This window comes from Octodon degus, unplaced genomic scaffold (assembly GCF_000260255.1).
Source record: "Octodon degus isolate 3935 unplaced genomic scaffold, OctDeg1.0 scaffold00358, whole genome shotgun sequence".
NCBI lineage: Eukaryota > Metazoa > Chordata > Mammalia > Rodentia > Octodontidae > Octodon > Octodon degus.
Genome location: NW_004524934.1, coordinates 351824 through 368963, shown reverse-complemented (window position 1 = coordinate 368963; position 17140 = coordinate 351824). Strand labels below are relative to the sequence as shown.

Here is a 17140-nt window from a genome sequence, read left to right as displayed (position 1 = left end):
ATAAATAAATAAATAAATAAATAAATTCCTACAGAATGTGAAGGAAAAAAATAAAAAAATAAATTTAAAAAAAAAAAGAATTTCATGATGACAAAGTCAAGCCTACACAGACTACTAAATGATGTTCTAGAGAGGAAGCAAATTGATCACAGCTCCATGAATGAGAATGGAAAGAACCCGCCAAATAGGGCAAACAATTATACAGAGGAGAATAAGAGGTATACAATAGCAGTCTTTCAGTTACTCTTTTGTGTTCAGCAGCAGAATATTTTCACCAGCACACCCTACAAATGGACTTCTCTTCCACCCTATGAGTCATGATTCTACCTGAGACTACAGGGTGGATTTCAAAGAAATAGCTGTAGCTCAGTTCCACAAGTGATGCCTAGCCACCAGTAACTGTCACAGTCATTATGCATGTCCACAACACACTAGAACTTTGTGCGATATCCTGTCCTCAAATTGTTAGAAGTGCTGGTCATTTACTTGCCATTCCAGTATTTCTCTTATGTTTTACTCTTAGTACTTCTTTACTATCATGAAAACTTTTTCTTAGTTCAATTGTTTTGAAACATTTAATTTTCAGAGTGTTGCTTAATCTTAATTTTTGTTCTAAGATTTATGCTATATCTTTGACTTACAATTTATTTAAAAGACATTGTATGATATCTTCTCCTAGTATTAGAAACTTTAAAAAGTATATTTCCATTTTCTGCTGACTTTAAAAAAAAATAGAGGTTTGTACCTATGTTGTTTATTTATTATTTCTTGCCTATATCTTGTAATAGGAGAAACTACTTTTGGCAGTAACAATACACAATGTACTAACCATTGTTACTCTCCTAAAATCTTGTTTTGAGATTTTGTACCATTGTTTTTATTTTTTTTCTTTAAAATAAAAATAACTGATGTCAAAAAAAAACACAAATGTGACAGGATAAAACCCATTATTGGTATATTGGTATAATTAATACACACTAGTAAAAATCTTTATAGATGAAGATATGTTCTGAATAGTGGTTACAGAATAAATGTATATGAATATATCCTACTAATAAAACAATAAACCCAGCATAAAATGAACACTTACTAAGCATTTCATTGCCATGAAACATAGATATTAAAAGTGTTCCATCTCTTTTATTTGGAAAATACAAAGTTGTTATAATATGTACAAAGCTTTTCATACCTTAACTACCCTGATAAGCAATTTCATACATTATCTTATTTAATACTTTAGACAGCATCCTTTGAGTAAGAACTATTAGCTTTCTCATTTATGAATAGGCAAAGTAATACCAAAAATTCCAATTGTTTTGTAAGTTCACAAAAATATTAGTTCTCAAAATTAAGGCACTGTGCCTGACATTTATAATATTCTTTTAAAAAGTGAATAAAAATAAAAAAACATTAGAAACGATACAGAATTTTACTAGAGATGATGATAGGAATTCAACAATGATTGTTGTACTCTACAATATTTTCTATGATTAAAAGAATTGGATTATCATTTTTGTCTTACAGATTGAAAATTTTTATAATTATTCTTCTTTTATGTATCTAGTAGAGGGTCTACAGGGTCTCACTTTGCCAGGGATCGAACCCTGGTCCCCTGTGTCTGCCTAAGCAGGTGTTTTAATTTGCTGAGCTATCTGGCTGGCCCTTAGATTGAAATTATTTTATTTATAATAGCTCTTTTCATACAGGATGCAGTGAAAGGGTTTGCTTTTTTTTTTTTCCAAGGGATTGAACTCAGACCCTTGCGCTTGCCAGGAAAACATTTATTGTACTGCGCCATCTCCCTGGCCCCTAAGGGTTTGCTTTTATCTGTAAGAACAAAATGGTGATTTATTAAAATGAGCTCCTGTATATGTAATCCAAATACTTATACGTATGTGAATAAATGTACGAGAATGTGTTATAACATTGTAATTAAGGACATGAATGGGTTGCAACATAATTTTGTAATCAACAGTCAATTTTTAAATTATATGTCTTTTTCCTTGGCAATTATTATGAAAAGATCAGTTCTGTCTAGACAATTTGATATGCAGAGTTATCCATTATACATCATTAACTGAAAAAACAAACAGGAAAGTTGCAAAATATTTTGTGTAGTGAGGTAACATTCATGTGTAAAGAAAAGTTCTTACTGATTCTGTAAATATGAAAATAAACAGAAAGCAAATACCTGGTAGAATGTACTAGAAATGTTTTCACATTGAATAATTTGAAAAATTGGATGAAAACAGAAGCCAAGAAAGAAATATCAGGACCACTCCTTAAAGCATGATTTAATGTGACCCTGGCTTCTCTTTACATAAATCATATACTCCATTCATTTTAAAACTAAAATGTTAGGTTACATTATTCTTATTTTGACTTTGTTTTTTGTTTAGTCTGTCTTGTTTCCAGTTTGATGTGGTTTGGCTTGGCTTATCTTAGTTTGGTTTTTGGTACTAGTGATTAACCCAGGGTCTTCACACTGAGCTATATCTAAAGTCCTTTTTAATTTTATTTTTTTTTAACTTTGGCACATGTCTCAATAAATTGAAAGTTTTCCAGGTTGAATTCAAATTTGTAATCTTTTTGCCTCATCCCCTCTGAGTCTGGGATTGCAAGTGTGGAACAGTTTAATCTTCTGTATTTTAGATATTAATTTTGTTTTTTATCTTTCATTCTGCTCTGTGTGGCAGACATGTATAAGTGAATAAAATGTGGGTATGACCCTGAAACAATGGTCAACTGCAGAGTAGATAGGCCTAGAATTCAACCAAGACCTCCCCCCAAGGAATTGAAAATATAGTGTCTCCTGAGTATAGACAGATTGCAGATGTATATTATGAAAATTAGGCACAGCCAAAGGGAAACCAGGCTGGTTGTATCTGCTGATTGTTACAATTTTACACTTTTACTTTTACCTTACTAGACAGCTTGGTTTTCCAGAAAGATACATCATGACCTCACCACATCTCTTGAATTTATCTCTGCTTTTATTTTTTCTTTCCTCAGTCTAGTGTGTTAGAGATTTATACAGTGACAAAAGGTAAAGTTGTATTATCTTTGTATACCATTCAATTCTTTATCTTATCTAGAGAGCACTGAGATATTTTATCTTACAGTAAGGTAAAACAGTATACCCTGGAAAGTAACTTATTGAGCTCTAAAGGTTTGTAGTAGTAGGCTTTGAAGTTCAAATCAGAGGAATGGTTTTCTTTTCATGAAAAGATAAAAGGTAGAAGAGAGAGATTTATTTTTATACAAAGGCAAGCTTGCTAGAAATATTCCTTTATAATGTATTTTCTCTACATGAGATTTTATTTAAAAATACATGACAAAAGTCTCCCAAAGAATATTATAAATACAATGAATTTTATATTTCATAAAAATCAAGAAAATTGAGGATTATACTTGATTGGTACCATAAGACATATCAATATATATTTCCATAAGAGTAAATAAATGTATTTTGTATATTAATTGAAATTTTTTTAGAAAAAGCTACAGATAGACCAATCACCATCTCAATATCTGACTACTACTTATTTTACTTTTTAAAAATAATTTTATTGAGGAAGAAGTAGCAATGAGACAGTTTCAAAACAGGTTAGTAGGACAGTTACAATAATTAATGCATTGCATATAGTCTTTGTAGTAGTTATTCATAGTACAAGATGCACACAAGATATCATGTCTAAACACTTAGTTCAAAACTCTCTTCTCATTTAACTAAGAAAAAGTGGTACATCTAGGCTATTTTGTATACACAGATAGAAGTATATATTTTTCACTACAAAATGGTCCTTCATTTATATCCCCCTTCTTTGTTTTTGTCAGAGATGTGTATTCATTGTCATTCATATAGTGTAAGTGCATGAATTCAGCAAAGTAATCCAATACAATTCAGTAGTCTCTAATATTAGTAGGTTATTCGCATGACTGGCAATGTCAGAAGTTGTTGACTTAAGCCTTTTACAGCTCAGCATATTGACATATTTTGATCATTGTTTAATTGTCTCTGCCTTTTAATCTGGCAGTTTTTGAGCTATATTGCCAAAAATAATTATATATCAAAGAAACAAAATTCTGACTTTAAGAAAAATAACAAGAAACAATGCACAATATCTGCTTTAATATTTATCACTTACTGTATTGTCTAGTTTATTCCATAAGAAGTAATACTAGAATTTAATTGAGAACTTATATCACAGACATAATACTGAAAGCTAAGGACAAAGAGAAAACAAGAGAGTAAAACACATACATGTCATATGCTACAGTTTCTGTAAAGTAAATCATATCATATAGTTTATTTATTTTGATAATTTGGGAAAATAATAAATTTGGGCATCAAAAAACTTCTTTTATGAATTCCTTCTTCTTTTGGGGAAAATACTTAGCTAAAGACAAATAAAAGCAGTTGTTCATTAATGGATACAAAAATGAATCAGTATGTTAAAGAATTATATTATTTAATGCTGGTCCTATGACTATAATTTTCCTGCCCTTTCTTTCCCATAAATTAATGTTATTCATTTTATAACCAAGTTAATTTCAGGTCCATATTTCTGGGGTTGCAATGACACTTATTTTCATAATCATATTCTAAAATACATAGTTCAGTAGAATAAGTGCTTGCCTGGTAAGTGCAAGGGCCTGAGTTCAATCCCTGGTTCTGAAAAAAAAAATTAAAAAGAAAAAAAAAGATAACCATTATTAAACTTTGTATTTGTGGTTATATTATCAATTTCCACAAATAAATTTTGTAAGTATGTAATTGACATCACAAGTAAAACTAAAAATAAATAGTTGCATTCCTAAAAGAATAAAATGTTAGAAAGTGGTGATCAAATTGTAGATATAGTTAATATTATTGTAGAAATTTCTAATCCAAAGATATATTTCATGAGTAGAAAATCTGACTGTATGTAGGTTTGATGTTTATTTATAAGAGGGCTTTAGATATAAATCTCTGAATAAAAGATTCCCCTTCAATTTATGCATGTATATTTTCTACTTTAATAAGAATGAATGAATATAACACAATTCTTGCAGAGATAAAGGTCCAGTGCTTTATTTCATTGGTAATAATTCACACAGTATTATCTTCTCAATTCCTTCACATTAAACTTTTTCATTTTGTTTTATTTTACAGCGATAGATATTTTTAGACACAAAAATGAGTATGAGAAATCACACAATGATTACAGAGTTTGTTCTCTTGGGTATATCAGACAATCCAAAAACTCAGGTGGCAATTTTTACTTTTTTGTTTATAGCTTACATATTAAGTATCACTGGAAACCTAGCCATCATCATTCTAACCTTATTAGATTCACAGTTAAAGACTCCTATGTACTTCTTCCTCCGAAATTTCTCCCTCTTGGAAATCACATTCACCAGTGTTTCTATCCCAAGATTTTTGTGTTCAATAATCACTAAAGTCAAGACCATTTCCTATAACAACTGTTTAGCTCAATTATTTTTCTTCATTGCCTTGGGTGTGTCTGAATTTTTCCTTCTAACTGCCATGTCCTATGATCGCTATGTGGCCATCTGTAAACCTCTGCACTACACCACCATCATGAGTAAGAAAATCTGTAACCTTCTGGTCTTCATTTCTTGCCTGGCAGGATTCCTAACCATTTTCCCACTACTCATGCTCATCCTCAAGTTGGATTTCTGTGCTTCCAATATCATTGACCACTTCTCTTGTGACTACTTCCCCATCTTACAACTCTCATGCTCAGATACGTGGTTTTTAGAGACAATTGGTTTTTACTTTGCCTTTGTCACTCTGCTCTTCACATTGGCATTGGTGATTCTTTCCTACATGTGCATCCTCATCACCATTCTGAGATGCCCTTCTGCAAGTCAGAGGAAAAAGGCTTTCTCTACCTGCTCCTCTCACATGATTGTGATCTCCATCTCTTATGGAAGCTGCATATTCATGTATGTCAAGCCTTCAGCAAATGAAAGAGCATCACTGACCAAAGGAGTAGCTGTTCTCAATACTTCAATTGCTCCCATGTTGAACCCTTTTATTTACACTTTGAGGAACCAGCAAGTAAAACAAGCATTCAAAAATTTTCTTCATAAAGTATTATCTTATAAAAATAAATGAAAGTTATTATTATCAAGAATGACTGTAATTGTGAAAATCAATAATGGAATAAAGGGATTGACTTTTGCACTACTTTCTGTTATCTATCGCATGACTATCTCCATTGCTGACCTCACTGGGTGCAGCTTTCTTTCTCATTTGCAAGTGATTCAATGTGTCTTCCTTGAAAACTATTTACAGGATGTATGTAATCATTCATTTCAATTATGAATGGATAATCACTAGAACATAAATCACTCTACTAGTATTAATATTTAAAAATAGCTTATTGTAGAGACATATAGGAGTAAACACCATTTTATTAGGCTGATTCAAATTTTCTTTTTTCTGCTACAATTTCCTTTTAATCACATGTGAAAACACTGTATTGTCTTCCTAGCGTAAGATCCTGAAAGAGTAAATAAAATCTGAGAGTTACAATAGATACCATGAAAAGGAAATGAATCTGCTCAAAGGGAAGGGGTTACTGAGATGAGAAGGACAGGAGTAGGAGGGAGAAGGGGAAAAAGATATATCTATGTATGTATGTATGTATGTATGTATGCAGGCTGGTTAGATAATTGTACTGTTGATTTCTGCTATTCTATGGAAAAGAGTAGTTAATACTTAAATTTTTTTCTCTTAATTTCTTATACCTTTTTTTCTAATTTTGCATGCAAATATCTGGTAATCTAAGCAACTAATTTGAAGACAACACTATAAAACGCAGGACTGATGAGATAGCTCAGCAGATTAAGCACCTTCCTAAGCAAGTACAGGGACAGGGGTTTGATCCCCAGCCCCATAATCCATGCTAGCCCTGCCACTGGGTACTCAGAGCCATCCACCAAGTACTAGCATGGTGGTGCATGTCTGTAATTCCAGTGCTGGAGAGGCTGAAAACAGAAGGATCACTACCAGTCCAAGCTGTGGAATGAGACCTTGTACCAAATACATTAAAAAAAAAAAACTACTATACAACAAATACTGTCAAATTCACATTATTTTGTTTGGTGAAAAAAAGATAGGTGAAATATAAGGTATATTAAATACATATAAAATGCATTTCTTTCATACTATCTGCATGGAATATTTTCTTTCCAGTTCTTTCCAGTCATATGATGAACTTAGATATTTTTTCCTTCTACTAAAAAGTGCTTAGAAGTTTGACAGCACATTTTGCAATTATTTTATGTATTCTACTTCTTTCATCTGTAAGATGAACAATTATCTTTCTACCTATGAGAAGGCCATTACTTTTTTCTGTCAACCAAGCAAACTTTCTAAAAACAAATATTTCACATGTTGCCATTACCAAAAACATAAATATTCTCAGACCACAATGTATCTGTCTCTAGAAGAATGCACTTTTATTCCTTTGAGTGCCTTTTGAAAATTCTGCCTAATAAATCCTTTTATGTCTCTTACAAAATACATCCTAAGTTGTTTGTCTCTATGATGCAAGTCAGAGAACTGAACTTACATATGGGTGGAATCAGTCCAGTTTCCCTAGTTCCCGTTGGGGATTGCCTTGGACCCTGTCTAAGGAACCTGGAATAGAAGAAGTTAAGATTGGTAGAAAACATGAGAAACACCCAGTTAAAGAACAGCCTTGGAGAAAAAGCAAAACTTACCAGCCTTAAAAAGCTGGGTGTCTTCTAGTTTATAAACACAGAGGTTACGAGAAGCCTTTTAACCCTAAGGTTCAGGTCTCTCCCCCAGTTCCTCATTAGCTGACTACTAGAGTGAATAATCTTCCCAGAAATCACCCAAATCACCTTCATCTCCCTTATCTGTCCCAAATTTCCTCACTCAGCTAATGTCTATATTTTTCTGCAGAGTCTTTGTTGTTGATGCTATCTTTTCTTTCATTTTTATGAGGACATATTTTCAGTACATAATGCTTATAGTCAGTGTAGGGAAGTAGTGAATCTACATAACACATCTCATTTCACTTTTCCCCTCCCTCCACTTCCCATTTCTTCTTCCAGCATCAGATTCATGTATTTATCTTGTAAGGCTTATAAATTTAATTAGAATACTTACAGACTAAAAGTCAGACTAATAGGTCAAAGAACATATGAAACATATAAGACAGTTGTACTAAGTTATGGTATACTTTTAGATACATTATCTTGCACTGAATTACAATATCTTTTTTCACTTTGCCATATAAATCTCCCTCTTCCATCTGGGAAAAGAGAGACACTTATGTAAGAGAAATTATGTGATATTTAAGTTTGTATGCCTGAATTATCTCTTGAAACATTATGGACTCAAGGTGCATTCATTCTGGTACAAGTGAATCAAATTTATCCTAATTTATGGTAGAGTAGTACTCCATCATGTATCAGTAGCACTATTTGCATCCATTTTTCTATTAATTGACATAAAGGCTGTTTCCAAGGTTTAGCCATTATGAATTTTACTTTTATAGATATGGGTTGGCACACATCAATGTGCTATAAAGTTTTTAACTCTTTAGGGAAAATTCTTAGAATAGTTGGGTAAGAAGGAATTTCTACTTTATTTTTTGAGGAATCTCCATAATGTTTTCCACAGTGATTGTGTCAGTTTACAATTTCACCAACATTGGATGATTATTTCCTCCATAAACACCTCACCAAAACTTAAGTGATTTATTGAAGGTAGCCATTTTTTCTGGGATGAGATGGAATTTCAGTGTTATTTTAATTTGCATTTCTCAAACTGTCAAAGATATTGAGCATTTTTCATGTGTTAATTGGAAGTTTGTTATTTCTTCATCTGAGAACTGTCTATTCATCTTGGATGCAAACATGTAATTGAGTCTTTAAATTTGAGAAGTCTTTTTTTAACTTACTTACATATTCTATATATTATTCCTTTATCTGAGGCATAGCTAGCAATTTTTTTCCATTCTGTAGGTTGTCTTTTCTCTCTTAGCTGTTTCTTTTGCTGAACAAAAGCTTTTTAATTTGATATGATCTCATTTATTGATTCTTCATATTAATTCTTATACAAATGGGATTTTGTTCAGGAAGTCTTAGGCTACATCTATGTCTTCAAAAGTTTTTATATTTTGTCTTCTAGCATATAGTTTCTGTTTTAAATTTTACATTTTTTTAATCGATGTTGATTTTGGTTTAGTGCATGGTTAGACATGTGGGTCTAAGTAAAAGCATTTGAATGTGAATAGCTGACAATTACAGCACTATTTGTGATAGTTTCCATCAAAGGTATTTGACTTTTTTGTCAAAAAATAACATTACTGAGGACCGATGAGACAGCTCAGTGGACTAAGTGCCAGCTTTGGCAAGCACAGGGACCAGGGTCTGATCCCCAGTCCAGCATGTCGTGCTGGCTCCAGTGACCGAGTATGGCATAGTGGCACACACCTGTAATCCCAGTGCTAGGGAGGCTCAAAACAGGAGGATCACTAGCAATCCTAGTTGCATAGTGAGGCCCTGTACCAAATACATAAAAGAAAAAAAAAGAAAGAAAAGAAAAATGACATAGCTGGTAGTACCTGAAGTTGCTTTTTTATCTTCTACTCTGTTTCATTGATCCACAAGTCTGGTGGGGTGTTTGGTTTTTTGTTGCCTTTTTTTTTTTTTTTTTTTTTGCAGGGGGAGGGTGCCTCTCCCAGTCTGTTTCTATCACTGTATCTTTGTAATATAACTAAATGTCTAGAATTGTGATACCCCTGATTTGTCTTTGCTTCCCAGAATTGTTTTTGCTGTTAGGTCTCTTATAGTTCCATATAAATTGTAGGATTGTTTTATCCACTTCTATGAGGAATTTAACTGATATTTTAAATTTAGATTGCACTAAATCTGAACAATAGTTTGGGGAGTATGTTTATTTTGAATAGATTTGTTCTGCCTATTTAGGAACAGGCTATATCTTTTCATTTTCTGACATCTTTTTCAATCTCCTTTTTCAGAGTATTAGAGTTCTACTGTACAGGTCTTTAATTTCCTTGATTAGGATAATTCCCAGTATTTTATTTTGCTTCTTACAATTGTGAAAATATTGTTTCCCTAATTTCTTGCTCGGTGAGTGTGCTATTAATGCACATGAACACTATTGAATTTTTGAGTGTTTAATTTGTATTCTGCTATGCTGCTTAATTTGGATATTAGTTCTAGGCATCTTTTGGTGGAGTATTTGGAGTCTTCTATGTAGAAAAACATGTGATTATCACAAATAATTTAAATTGTCCTTCCCTTTATATATCCCTTTTATTTTTTCTATTGTATTATTTCTCCAGCTGGTGTTTCAAGACCTGTATTAAATAAAAGTGAAGGCAGACTTACTCATCATTTTTATTGTTTTATTATTATTTTTAAAAATTTTTTGTATTTAGTATAAGGCCTCACTACGGAGCTCAAACTTGTAGTGATCCTCCTGTTTCAACCTCCCCAGTGCTGAGATTACAGGTTTGTGCCACATGCCCAGTTTTGGTGGCCAGCTTGGTGTGCTTGGGGCAGAGCCTGCACAGCATGTGGTACCAGAGACCAAACCCAGGTTCTTGTGCTTGGCTCTGCAGGTGCTTAGACTGCTGAGCTATCTTTGCAGCCTATTATTGTATTTTTTGAGAATATAAAATGTTAAAAAAAATTAAAGAAAACATTAGGAACACTACAACATTTCATTAACAAAGGAATAGGAATTCACTGTATTTCATAGTGTTATCTTAGAATTAATTGTTTAGGTTACCTGATACAAAGCTGCAGGATGAGTAAGATAGTTATAAGAAATTAAAAAGAAAAAAAAACAAAATAAAATAATTTCAGCATTAATTGTTACTTTCAATAGACCAGCAGAAATCAGCAGTACAATTATCCAAAGTACCCCTCATATATTCATAAATAAATCTTTTTCTTTTCTTTCTTTTGCCCTTTTTCTCATCCCAGTTTTTCCTTTCCACTGAACAGATTCTTTCCCTTTCACAGAATCTATTGTACCTATCAGATTTTATTTAGTCTTTCAAGTCTCACACGAGCGAAAAAATATGATGGTTTCACATGTGGATCTGATTCATTTGACTTACTAATACAATCTCCAGTCACATCCTTTTATCTATAAAAGCCTCTAATATATGTTTTTTAAAGCTGAGTAATATTCCATTATGTAACAATATTACATCTTTCATATCCATTCCTCAGCTGATGGGCATTTGGGTTGTTTTCAAGATTTAGCTATCACAAATTACATTGCTATTAACATGGATGCCCATATATGGTTGTGATATGATGTTTTCAATTCTTTTAGATTTGCTTATCTTTTCCTGATTTTGGAGGGAAAGATTTCAGCTTCTTTCCATTTGATATTATGGTCATCATTGGTTTGTCATAGGTGGCTTTTATCAGTCTGAGATAAAGACTTTCTATTCCTATTTTCTTTAGTGTTGTATTCAAAAATAGCTATTGGATTTTCCAAATGCCTTTTCTGAGTCTATTAAAATGATCAAGGGGCTGGGGGGGTGGCTCAGTGGAATAAGTGCTTCCCTGGCAAGCGCAAGGGCCTGAGTTCAATCCCCAGTTCAAAAAAAAATAATAATCATAGGATTTTTGTCCTTGGCTTTATCACTGTGGTATGTTACATTTATAGATTTGCATATGTTGAAACATCTCTTCATCCTTCGTATCAGATTTGATCATAATAAATCTTTATGATGTCTGATGCTTTGCCAATGTAAGTGCAACAAACTTGCATGTATATGTAAATATTTCTCAGCCAAAAGAATAGGTAATGTAGTTCTACTTATTTTCACAATTAAGAGATATCTGCAATTTTTAAAACTGTGCTCTGACTCTCTGCACTTCACATTATGCTTTTGGGCTTCATCCATTTACCTATCTACAATTTTTTTAAATTTATCTTTCTTCATGACAGTGTAATACAAACCTACCTTCAGAGACACAAAGTAGACATTTCCATTCCAATATTTAAAAATGGTGAAATATAGAAGAATGGGACTAAAGTAAGTCTAAAATCCATCAGAGTTAACAGTAAGTCCTAATATTCTTTGTGATACATTCAAGGTAAACTGAGGCATGATGTGATCTCCAAAGGGCTTCAGTGGCTCTGCCCCCATGACACCTCAAGTGGTTGTAGGTACCATGGTTTCTTTCATATTCTGGCTCTGCTCTTCTTGTTGTTTTCCTCAGATAAACTACTTTCCCAACTTCTCAGATCATCTGGGGTCTCCATGGCATCTTTGGCTTTTATATTTGTTCACCAGCCCTCCTTATCACAAAATCAAATATGAAGCTTTGTCTCATTGACCTTTAACTTATATTTGGAGAGAAGACAACCTTTTAAAATCTTCTTCCAAGAGATTGTTAGCATGATGGAATTTCCTCCCAGAAGTGATTTTCCGTTTTTCTTTCCCAAAGAATTAAATGAGAAAAGTATAAACAGTGGCAACATTTCACATTTGCTAATCATGTGAGTGGGAAGAAACAGGTTCTGCAGAGTAAGTTTGAGTCAAGTAAAATTAGGATAAAGAGAAAAAGTTTAAAGTACAGACTACAGCACAGGAGGACCTAACATGCAGACACATAGCAAGCACTTAATAGCAGCTGTTTCTTATATTTCCCATGCAGACTTACATCAGGGTTTTTCTATCAAAAGCCTGAAGTTCCAGTGAGAAGTCAATGTTCAAAGCTTGTAAACAGTTCTGCACATAGATCCATTTCATCACATCTTCTTTTCCAGCCAGATTAGCCACACCTTATCTTCCTGCCTCATTTTCTTTTGAGACACATATCTCTGTAATTCTTTGTGGGGTACTGAGGCAGTGGAGGTCTCTGTTTCATACATCTACTTTCTGCTGCAAGGAGCTATAGACTCTCCATGCTGTGGGTTATGTGCTACTCATCTACCTTGGAGGTTTTTGGCTCACCAGCTGGATTAGAGGAAAAACCTGTATTTAGAGTCACACTAGTCTTGTTCCTAGAAGAGAATTTTCAGGTCTTCCAAAGGTTCACAGAAGTATTTTTTTTTTTCTTTCATGTGATCTTTTTCCATATCCAGATCATGTGGGACTGGCTTTATCATAGAAAGATGAATCCAGAGCCAGGGAGACAGCTCAGCAGTCTAAGCATCTGCCTGGTAAATGCAAGGACCAGGGTTCAATCCCCAGTACTGCATGCCATGCTGGCCCCACTCCCAGCTGGCCACTGAAACCAGACGTGGTGGTGCATGCCTATAATCCCAGAGCTTAGGAGGCTGAGACAGGAAGATCACTATAAGTCTAAGGTGTGTAGTGAGACCCTGTACCAAATAAGTAAATAAATAAATATAGTTATCCAGCTCTGCCACTTTTACTGGAATGAGTGTAGCAAGAATCTCTAAAAATAAAACCTTTCATTTTAATTTTAACTGGTATGTATGAATCCCTTCTTTCTGAGTTTTTATTAACACTTGGTCTCCAGGGTCATCACTAGGTGGTCCTCTGGAACAGAAGCTTGGAGAAGTCCATTTCCATACATTTGGTTAGTTTATTATACTTGGCCTAGATTATATATATATATTATATAATATATATATTACATATCAGGCCCTTGCACTTGCCAAGGAAGCACTTATTCCACTAAGCCATCTCCCCAAGTTGGCCTAGATTAATAAGACATTGTTAGAGTCTCATGGTCTCTGGATCTAATACCATATCTGAAGATAGAAGCGGCTTCCCATATATCACCTCAAATGGACTTATATTTAGACCAAAGGTGAGAGTTTTTAAAACCTTCATGAGAGCTATTGGGCATAACTTGAGCCAGAACTCAGATTCTCTTGGAAAAAGTTTCCTAGAACTTAGTTTAGAGTGTGGTTGCTCTCTCAACCTTTCCAGAAGACTGAGGTCTCACATAGCATGGAGATTGTGCTTTATTACTAAAGTTTTCATACCCCTGTTAGTTATTTGAGAAGTAAAATAAGGCCCATTGTCACTCTTAAGGGATCAGCATTGTTCAAACCAAGGGATGAGTAGCATATTGCCTACCTCTATAGGGAAGACTCAATCCAGACTATAGAGGTATCAAATAAGACCAATATCTATTTAAATCCCCCACATGGTAACATGTAGGTAAAATCTAATATTCTATTTCCCCCAGTATATATACCTCTCCTCTGTATGGGTTCTAACAAATGCTGTGGTTTGGCCTGCCAGAGTTATTAAAAGCACAGAGTGGCAAGTTTGCAAACATATTTGGTAATTGGTGATAATTCTAGTCCTTTGAAAATTAAAATGACAATTTCCAATAGAGCATCTTTTTCACATTGAAAGAATCATGTAGCTCTCTGTGGTTGTCCAGCCCTCACAGAGGATCAGGGTAGAGGGAGGACAGAATTAAAAGAAATAAAGCCAGGGTCAGGAGGTCTGGATGTTGGTCCAGCAATGAGTTTATTTTGCTTCGAGTTTCAAGTTTATGTACAGGAAAAATTTTGATTGTGTGCCCAACATTTGTCCTAGTTAATGCTAAGCTTACTTATATCACTGGGGCTAAAGTACTTTTCTAGAACCAAGCTGACAAATAGAAGAAATGCTGAGTCTGCCACTGGGCTTATTGCCCAAACTGCAAGATAAGGAAGCTAGGCACGTTGCCACATTCTACTTCCTTATCAGACTTTTTCTTTAGCAAGGTCAAACCAACTTCAGGGTCTAGCTTCCATCATTTTCCTCTTTTTTATTTTTCAATTGTTGTTTGTGAAGACAACCCAGAGATTATGTAGCTGTACTCGGGCCCATCCAATGATTCCTGGCAAAATATAAAGCAGAAGCAATAATAAGACAGCTGGAATGATCAAAGGGCAGAGCCTTATCTAATTCTGATAATACATACAGGGCAGAGTTTTCATACCAGGGTTCTTCTAGGGTGACAGGGGTGACCATATAAGGAGGCCATTCAAGCAATAGGACAGTAGTGCTCAGGTGCAGCTGAGATATGCAGTTAGTAAAAGCAAGTCTCAAGCACTTTATAAAACAAGAAGTGCAGTCTGTTAAACTGAAAGGGAATAGTGGCATCTTCATCATGCACCAATATGAAGGGAGGTCTAACACATGCCAAGACAGGAAACTTTCCAGGTTGAACCTGGGAGCCCATAGGGCCATGCAGCTATACTTTACTCATGGCTTCCATAAAGTGTCAAAGGTCCCACTGTAGATATATCAATCTCTGGTACTCCTAGGTGCTAAACACTGGGAATATCCATCCTTGAAACCATGAAGAATGCAACTCCTTATTAATGTTATATGAACAATCAATAATTTCAAAACCATAAGGAGTTGGAGTAAAGACTATTTCCACAGTGAACTGGCAAACAAGCCAGGGGAGATAGGTATACTGAGCCTCCTCTGGTAAGACATATGCATAAGGCAAGTCCTTAAAAGGCTGAAGATTTCTTGGAGGCAGCATGGAGGAAAAGGATGCAATACATTTGTTCCTAAGTAGGGGAGGTCTGAGGATCACCATGGTTCTGTACCTTCTGGCTCTTAATTAAGATTCCAACACAAGAGTCCTCTGACTTGCCAAGGTACTTACCATAAAACCCAGAGGGATCCTCCCATTAAGTTCTGTAAACCTGGATTCATAAACACACTTAATACACTGTGAGATTAACAATAATGAATTAGCATACACATGTAAGAAACTTTGTTTCTTAGTTTATTTTTGTACCAAAACTATTTTTAAAGAGAAAATCTTATTGAAATTTTTGCTGAAAAACTATCTTATAACCAATGACCAATTTATTGAGGGTGTCTCCTAAGAGACGATTGAGACTATTGGAAGCTCCTCATTAATGAACAAAAAATTTGGCCACACCTCTTATTCATTAATCAGATGTTTACACCTTTTGATTAACTATATACATGAATTTTGACATCACTTCAACTATCTGGTAATTGAGGAAAAGCATGTTTTTTTCTCAAATTATGTTTAAAAGAAATTATCAAAAAAGAAGAGGAATAGCTGGTTATTGAAAGACACACAAATACATAAGCAAATGCACAGAACACACAAACAAACATCCTAAAAAATCAAAGGTGCACTCAAATTTTTGGCCAAAATTAAATTATAGTAACTATCACAATTTTTGGAAATTTATAATTCTAAGTACACTAGTCAGGTTTTATTATTTGTAAACTGTCAGAGATTTCTTATTAGAAAAATTTGGAAGGAACAAAATCTTATCTGTAAATTGTATGCATATTTTGTATTTATATATATTTTTAATACTAATAGTATTTAACTCCATTATTTTTACATATTTTATCACCTATTTAGACCCTATGTTTCCATTTATTCAGTTTCTTTAATAGGCCCCAGGCTGGATGAAGCCTCCTTGTAGTTAACTTCTTCAGATCTGGCTTCATGGTACAGCCTGACAGTGAAATCTAGTACCTAGATAGGTCATTTAGCATTCTCTGGCTTGTCTTTCTGTTTCTGTATAATTATCCAACTTTGCTGAAAAAAAAAATACCTTCTCATTGCCTCTTAAAGAATGACACCCCGCCCCAAGCCAGATAGATTCATTGGTGGTCACCAACACTTTTTCTCTTGACCACTCAACAGGGTGTATTTGAGGTAGTAAGCCCAATAACAGCCCTATGCATAAACAGAACGCACCTGGCATGAGACAACCACAAGCATGTCCACAAATAAGTTTTAGAGTGTAACCATCATGCTCTGTGCCTCAACAATGTGTTTGACCTCACTTGTCAAGTTCTTCAGTTGCCCTCAAGTGGGAGGTCTGCTTGTCAGGGCATTTCTCACCAACCCTTGGTGGCATCTCTCTAGATGAATCTCAAGACAAGCCATGGGGGAATCAGATGTTGCAGGCCTTTTGTGTATGCTGGCTCTATGATGAGGCTTCATCAATTTCTTTGGTATTCACAGGGAGGATGTGGCACCTTCAGGGAAGACACATACCTATCCCCTCCCTCTGGTTACAGGGATTAGGGCCCTGCCACTCTCCTATAAGGGCATCCTTCCATTTTTGACAAGAACACAGGGATCTTGGGGCTAGTGATACAGCTCAGCAGTCTAA

General features: G+C 34.3%; 1 protein-coding gene across 1 annotated transcript; it reads left to right on the top strand.

Moving 5' to 3' along the window:
• The first annotated feature begins 5167 nt into the window (after window positions 1-5167).
• On the top strand, window positions 5168-6124 carry LOC101586236 (olfactory receptor 6C3-like). Its single transcript, XM_004648170.3, has one exon. It carries the CDS (start codon window positions 5180-5182, stop codon window positions 6122-6124), a length of 945 nt encoding a protein of 314 aa, XP_004648227.2. The 5' UTR covers window positions 5168-5179.
• The last annotated feature ends 11016 nt before the right edge of the window (window positions 6125-17140 follow it).